This window comes from Panicum hallii, chromosome 1, assembly GCF_002211085.1.
Source record: "Panicum hallii strain FIL2 chromosome 1, PHallii_v3.1, whole genome shotgun sequence".
Taxonomy (NCBI): domain Eukaryota; kingdom Viridiplantae; phylum Streptophyta; class Magnoliopsida; order Poales; family Poaceae; genus Panicum; species Panicum hallii.
The window spans coordinates 53,822,544-53,830,735 of NC_038042.1; the positions used below are offsets into that span (position 1 = coordinate 53,822,544).

At 49.4% G+C, this 8,192-nt stretch overlaps 1 protein-coding gene across 1 annotated transcript; it reads left to right on the forward strand.

Annotated features, from left to right (window-relative positions):
• Positions 1-5,563: 5,563 nt before the first annotated feature.
• LOC112876709 lies at positions 5,564-6,289 on the forward strand. The gene has a single exon (XM_025940881.1). The coding sequence runs from the start codon at positions 5,699-5,701 to the stop codon at positions 6,110-6,112; it is 414 nt and encodes a 137-aa protein (XP_025796666.1). The 5' UTR covers positions 5,564-5,698; the 3' UTR covers positions 6,113-6,289.
• The last annotated feature ends 1,903 nt before the right edge of the window (positions 6,290-8,192 follow it).

Consider the following 8,192-nt stretch of genomic DNA (forward strand, 5'->3'; position numbering starts at 1 on the left):
AACAACAGCAATGATACGTGCTTTGCTGGCAGACATCTAGCACTACTAGAAGCACCTAACATACAGAAAATAGCCTCGTATTATATCTTTTTTAAAGGACAATTTCCTTTCTAAATACAGCACTGGTCAAGTCATATTTAGATGACTGCTAATTACATGATCAACTACCATAGTATGCTACAACCATTTGCTATCAGGTATCAGCCAATATAGGTCTCTCTTTTTTTTCAAAGCTGGTACTATTTTTCACGCCAAAGACCAGCTTCCTGCTTGCAAGTCAATTTTCCTTAACAAAGCATCTTTCCCTGTGTTCAATAATATATATCCACATTTTTTCATGTGAATATATCTGCATTTTAAGCCTAATATACTTCCAAAAAACTAAACAACCTTATATTCAGATTCATCAGATTTCGCCCAGTGCAGGATGAGGCTGATTGAACAAAAGGTTGCACCATGAGTCAAGCTTAAGTTTCTGGGAAATTATGTGGTGAACTTGACTCATTGGACACCTAGCTCAGCAAGTCATATAGTATTTTTGGCATCTAACAATAAAGGTACAGACCATGCGGTCACCATCAAGTCATTTAGTTTCAAGTAAAATTTCAGCGATGATAGCATACAGTATTGATTGCGAAAGGTGCTTTCCGAAAAAAAACTTTAAAGAGAAATAAAAATGGAACGTACAAAAGATTTTTTTCTTCTTTTTTGAATGATTTGAAAGAAAAGGTGCACAGTTTGAATATGCAAAGTTCTACAGAATACAGATACATATCAATAGAACGCTCCTTAGATCAGCTGATGGTCTTAGTGACAAGCTAAATACAGAGAAAAAACTATGTAGAACAGGCAATGGATGTTCCTTGATACGAGGCGATGAGCCTGTGAGAAGCAAATTTGAAAAACATGGAGAAAGGATTCCAATCTGTTATAGTTGAAAAGTGTTCGGGAGAAGAAATAAAGTCACATAAGGGTAGATCGTCATTATTTTTTTTGAAAGGAATTAATACTGTCAAGTGGAAGAATAGAAGAGAATAGGGAGCAAGCACGTGCATTCAACGTCGACGAATCAACTTTGACCAGGAAAGCAGTGATGTTACACTGATGTAAGATATGTGAGCATTGTGCCAGTGTCACGATTCTAGCTAGAGTGCAAAGCCAGCATTCATATCTTGCATGGGCCAATAGCATTTAGCGGGTGCATTACATGATGTCTCAGTTAATACAAAAGCAGTCATCATCAGCTCGTATTATTGTAACAGCTAGTAGCCAATTTGCAGCGTACGACCCTGCTTCACACGGAAATTATCACTGACAACTGAGCAGTTGAGTAAAGTGACCAATAATGGAAGCCAAAAGGCTATTCTGAATTTATAAGAGTCGATGTCAATTTGTAGTTGTGTCCAGAAAGTTGAAGGAATCAAAGTCACAAAGACGTTCGTCAACGTCTCATGTGCGCGACCAACCTCAAAATGCAGAGATAAGATAAAAATGCTCTAGTACTGAGCACCGAATTCATATTTCGTATGGTTGAGCGATAATGATGTATGATAGCCTGGCATCAGAGTAGAGAGTTCGGTCGATACGGACAAGCTTACACTGTCATATGCTGGCCGCCGGCGCCATTGGACAGGATGAACAATGATTTTTTTGGAAAGCTGACAGATAAACAATGATCGATCGAAGAGGCAGGACAGAAGAGGAGACTGACGTGCTGGTACGCGGCCGGAGAAGCACGGCCTCCCCGCTGGGACAATCCGACGAACACCGAAGGGGCATGGCACCAAGCTGCACACGTCGTGCTTCCGTGACCCTAACAGCAAGGATGGGGAGCGGTGGGGGGTGGTAGCGGCTGAGCACGCCCGCTGAATGTTTCAAATAGTCCACTAAGGTATTTGGCTATAATAGAATATAACCGGCTATAACGGGTCATAGCTGAACCTAAAAACTAAGTTGTACATGAAAAAATTTAATTAAATCTTGCGCCTGCCTCGGGCACACCTCCTCCGCCTCAGGTAGATCCTGCAGTGTAGCCGTAGTCGGGAGAAGGGATAATCCGAACCGGATCCCCCCGCCGTCCAGGGTCGCCGAAATTGGAGAAGACGGGGCGCCGCAACTCCCGGCTCGATCGCTCCGCTCCGCTGAAAAATCAGTCGGTCCGTGCGAGGCCTCAGTTTCGTGGGCTTTTTCAGACAGCGGCCCAAGGCCTAAACTCTTACTCTTTCGGTGGACTGGCTTCTGTCTGTCCGCGCTGACGGCCTGCTAGGTGCCAGAGGCCCATAGCGTAGATTACCATTTCGGCGGAACCAGCCTGGCACGATCCATCACCAATTCACCATGAGGACCGTTTCCAACGGTAGCATGGCTGCTCGCGACCCGCGAGAGTCGGGGATCAGAAGTTCAGAACCTGCCCGTGGTCAATGATTCAGCGCCGAAGAACGCAGAGGTTCTCCTGTTACCGCAGAAGGGGTAAAATTTAGCCCCGTCCTGTTGGACGTCGATGTTACCGCAGAAGGGGTAAAATTTAGCCCCGTCCTATTGGACGTCGAATGTTAATTAGAAGAACTAAATATAAATTAATTATAAAATTAATTACATAATTCTAAGCTAATTCGTGAGATAAATCTATTAAATATAATTACATATATTTAGTGTGGCACCATACTATCAAATTATGAACTAATTATGCTTAATTGATTCATCTCGCGAATTAGTCCGAGGTTATACAATTAATTTTATCATTAGTCTACGTTTAACACTTCTAATTCGTATCAAACATTCAATATGACAGGGCTAAAGTTTAGTCCTGCTGGAACCAAATACCCTCTAAGCAGGTTACATTTCATTTTTCACCGTGTAAATGAGCTAGCAATTCTGCCGAGTGGTAAGTAAACATTTCAGGTTCCACCCCTCCATTTATAGATCGTTTTTGATATTTTCAGGCATAACTAGTATCTTCTCCTAAAAAGTGGCCAAGCATCTATTATTTCATATTCGATCTGTTTGGCTGAGCTGTAGCTCCTCCTAAAATAACTTCAGCTGCAGATCTTTTAGTAGAGCGGAGAAGGCTTCTCCGATGGAGCTGAAATCGTTTTGAAAAATGTTTAACCAACTTTTTATATCTTTTATGGATGGTTTAAAGAAGTAAAATATCCAATATATCTCTAACTATCTGACTTAGTTTTATACCCATGGATTATATTTTGATTTCATATAAAATGAAAAAAATAACAATACTTAATCAAACATTAATTTTAATTAGTCTCGCACATTTTCTTTTTATTTTTGGTTTATGTGAGCCCCACAACAAACTATCCTAATCCCTTCGCTGCTTCATCCTTATCGTTTAGCTGCTTCATCCGTGACATGTGACTGCCCATTCCAAGCTCAGTGCCCGCCGCCGTCGAAGGAGCCTTGCTGCGCGGCTTCCAGATCGCCAGGCCAGTCCCCACGCCCGCGACCGACGGAGCCTTGCTGCGCGGCCACCTCGCCGGCGAGTTGACGCTCGCACTAGAGGTGAGCGCGGCACCGTTTCCTCCCTCCATGGCCCGCATCGGTCCTGCCATGCCGCATGCGGCGCTCCGCTCCAGCCTCGCCACCCCCACAGCCTAGCTCTAGCCTCGCCGTGCGGCATCCTCATCCATCACTGATGCCCCGACGTCGATGCGCCCCGTGCAGCCGCGCTATCTCGCCGCCGCCACCCGCGCCCACCGCCGGCCGCCGCCGCCTCTCGCTGCTCCCGCCGACGGCCCGCCTCCACCTTCGCGCCTGCGGCTGGCTACCTCATGGCACTCTCGGTCCGTCGCCGCCTCGCGAGGACACGGATGAAAAATGACGGGAGGAGCTGCGGGGAGCCAGTTTTTTCGGCTCCCACACCTCCGAACGGCTCCAGAGTGCGGGATTCCTGGGGCTTCGCCACCGGAGCCGTTTGCTCTGCAACCGTTTGGTAGGGCTCCTTGAGGAGCCGGTGAAGAAGCCGCTCAAGAAGCCCTGCCAAAGAGGGCCTAACCTGTAATCGCACATCGCCACGTGCCCTTAAGCACACGTGATGCTTTTGTGCCGCATTTAACAAACTTCGATCCAATGAGACACCAACCCACACCGAACAACGAACGAGCGAGCGAGCGGCAAACGTGGCGCCAGCGCCGCACGCGTGACGCGTCTACGCTTCTCCTTTTTTCGTCGTCCCCGAATTCCGAGATGGCGTGTCCCCTTCACACGGGCGCCGGCGCGGTCGTAGGTGAGCGGCCACCGGGACACGCGCGGTCGTGCCGAGCCGCGAGATTCCGGCGCAGCGCATGGGGAGGCTGAGAGCCCGAGAGAGAGAGGGGGAGAGAGCAGAGCGGCCTGGCGGCCCCGAGGCTAAAGGAACTCCTCGCGCTCGCCAGCTCGCCTGCGTGTGATGGGGGCACGCCCGCGCGCCGGGCGCCATGTGTTCCAGCCTCGCCGCATCAAACCCTCGCCCACCCTCCTCCGCTCCGGCGACAATTCCCGAGCCGCGGTGGCGCTCCCGTGACCTCCAGATTTGCGGTTTTGACCAATGCCGATTTCGCGTAGGATTTCGCCATGCGCTTCAAAAATTCTAGAGCGGGGCGTCAAATGTCAATTCTGGAGATTTTCAGGTACCAGACCGGACGTGTGCGCTGTCTGGTGTCAAATTCGGTGAGCGGAATATATTGCTGACAGTGAGGGGCAGCAGCTGGCGGCGATCACGCCAAAACATTTGGGTTACCGGTCTGGACAAGGGCAGCAACCCAGCTGGAAAATCGCGTGTCCGTACACTCCACTTCATCAGATGCTCATGAGCTTTCTAATTTGCATCCAGTTCATCCCTGAGCCGATCAGGCAAGGGAATCTAGGTTGTCTTCGGCAGTGCGGCACTTCAGGGCAGGCGGCACAATGCAGCCACGCAGGCTCCTGTTTCTCAGCGCCAAACCACGTACTCCTACGCCGTATGCCCGGCGATTTCGTGACAAATCCCCAATGGTTAGTGCTAGTTAAATCGAGCTCAGCATAACCGGTCAGCCACCAAACAAACTTCTGCCAGACCATCGCTGGTAGTCCACCGTGGTTAGCTGCTTCGGCGCCCTAACTTTCTGTCAGAACAGTGCTCCATTGGCCACGCAACCGAACAAGCTGCGATCACTATTCAATACGTTTACGTATGCAGCGTGCTTGCCGGCGCGTAAAAGCAACTGTACAAAAGCAGGCATGTCTTCTACACTGTCTACTGCTCGGTGCAGGGGTTGGTCGACGATCACCCAACCAGCCAGTTACGCGGAAGGCGACGGCGGCGGCAGATTTGGGCGGAGCGGCAGGGCTGCACGAGACCGATTCACATTTTACACGGCCAGGTCGCTGTCCCTGGCCTTTTTGCTTGTCCGTAATGCGCTCGCCCCGGCACCCCCGTAAGCTAATCCTGTCGTGCCCCCGGGATCCCCCGTCACTTCCAGAGAAAAAAAGGCCCGATTCTAACCTACCTTCCTGCCGTGTTCCCTTGGCCCCGAGCGCGCTCTATATGTAGCCACTCGCCCCGGCCACTTGACCGCCACCAGCACCAGCAGCAACACCACCGGCCGCACGCGCGCATCAGAGCTCGCACGAGACAGGAACGAACTCAGGAAGAGGACAGAGCAGGGACATCGATCGATCGCCGCGTGCCACACCCAGGAGCACGAGAGCTCCGGCTGCGGCAGGGATGGGTTCTTTGCAGTACTCGCCGTCGCAGGAGAGCTACGTCAGGCTGCAGGGTCGGCGGTGGCGGCGGGCGGGGGCGAGGGGGTTCCGGCTGTGCCCGAGGAACCGGTTCTCCGTGCGGCGGCTGCGGGCTGAGCTGCTCACGTTCCTGGGCATCGTCGGCCGCTACGTGCGCCACCTCGTCAGGAGGCTATCGACCTCGGGCGGCGGCAACGGATGCGGGCGGAGCGGCAGCAGGAGGGTTCTCGTCGGGGGTGGGAAGGACGCGGCGGCGGCGAGCAAGGGGCCGCGGAGGGCGGCGCCGTTCGCGCGGTCCAACTCGTTCTACTCGCAGGCGATCGCCGACTGCCTCGAGTTCATCAAGCGCAACTCCGTGCCCGTCGAGGACTACGGCACCGTCAGCGCCAGGCAATAGGCGTTCGAGGCTCCGTTTGGAACCAAACAAAATTGAAGCAATCAGAAAGTTGCTCGATTTTGCGTGACATTTGTTCCAAATGGAGCCTAGAGACGTGAACCTGATACATACACGTACACACGGATGTAATAGGGCCGTTTGAAATTTAGAGTTGCAAATGTTGAATTTTTTTTGGCATGTTCATCTGCGCATGTTACCGTATCTTTCATTTTCCGCGTGTTATTTCAGCGAACCATCGTTGAGGTCTAGGCGATTAAATTTCAGAGAAAAGGACGGGACTGGAATAATCGAGATGATTATTCAAACAGAGTTTCGCGAGCTCAACGCCGTGCGAAGGATTGGAGATAGCACGATCATTTCTATAATCTCCTTTTGTTCGCTAAACAGTACTTCCTCCGTTTTAAATTATTAGTTATTTAACACGGAGGGTGTGTCAGGCAAACTGATGACGGGAGAGAGCTAGTTTGACGAAGCTTCTTTGATATTCTAGTGCCGAGCTAGAAATTGGATTGGGTTGGCTTCCGACCAATTCCAGGAAGGAATAACAAGTCTGGCCAAACATATCTCTGCGCCACTCTCCCTGGTAGTAGCACGCTGTTTTTCTTATCGGTTTTCCTGGACCATTAAAAATGATTAGTTGTGAGTGTCGTGGATAACGCTGGCCTGTCATTGGTCTTAGCTACTCTCTATGGGTCACGGGAGCACATCAGGATTCTAGTTGGTGATCTGGTGTGACTCATCAGGTGCCATCGTGCTGCACGTTCCAGAACCGGTAGGCGAGTGTGGTGCTGTGTTTCTACAAGTGCTAAACGCATGGTAAATATGCGAACTATCCAACTGTGTTAGAGACGAGGTGTGCCATTTCCGGGTGGGTCGCGAGTTCAGGCCCACAAGCAATAGAAAAGCCCACAGCTAAGCTAGGTGAAATCTACAAACGGGCCACGGGATCGTCTTGTTTATCTCGGTCCATTCCAACAAAACGCTGCATCCCAACCAACCAATCTCTTTCAGAAAAGGAAAGAAGCCTTTTGACTCTCTGCTCCATGGAGCCAAGAGGGAAGAGTGGGCAGTCGGCTGCGCGTTCCTATGCGCGTTTTCGTGCCTCTCGCATCTGAATAAAAAAGCTGGACGAGTGACGACCTACTTCGTTCGACGAAGTTGCAGGGCATCATTGGAAGGCCCCGTACATCGCCGTAATAATGGAGTGCACCATGCAAGACGGATCGAATGTACGATGGCAAGTATCTTCCGAGTGTCTTTGCTTTGATGCCATGCCGTGGAACCTTCTGATTGCTGACGTCGTTGGATTTCCATGTGAAAGACGAAGGAACGCACCACCTGTAGTCCCACCACTATGGGAACGGCCTCCGATGGCTCCAGCAGCACTCCTCAAATTATGTTTGAGTCCTCGTGGAAGCGAATTTTAGATCGAGAGTTTGGAGAATTCTTTCAACCGGGATGCCTGTTCCTTCCTTTTAATAAAAAATACTTAGAACAGCTATACCCCACCCTATCGAGTCTTTTAGTCCCACCACTACCAGGGATGCATGGAGACAATATCACAAATAAATGACCCGTCGTAACAAGAAGCGCAATATGTGTGAACCTGAGCAAATCCATGCGACTATGTGCTTTCCAGCCGTCCCAAAATATACACTTTTATATTTTTCCCTAAGTTGAATATAAAACAATCATAATACCAAGTAAGCATAGTTAGATTTATTGTAATGCCCCCTCCAAAAAAAAGATCTTTTGTAATGTATATTTTATAGTATACTCCTACATATTATTTAGTGTTATAAATTTTAATATTATTTTACAAATTTGGTCGAGGTTCAAATAGTTTGACTTAAAATAGAATGTAATTATTTCAGAATGCAAGGAGTACTTATTTTCTCGTATGGGTGCATGAAACGTGGTGTACGTGCGTGCAAATACATCATTCCTCTTGTAAAACAAGTAAAAATGTCGTGGTATTTCAATTTCAATGGAAGTGTTAATTTGTTTCATGCTAGGAGTAGCATATAGTACTAGATCAACATTGGGGGCGACGCTGATAGCCTGAGACAATTACAACGTG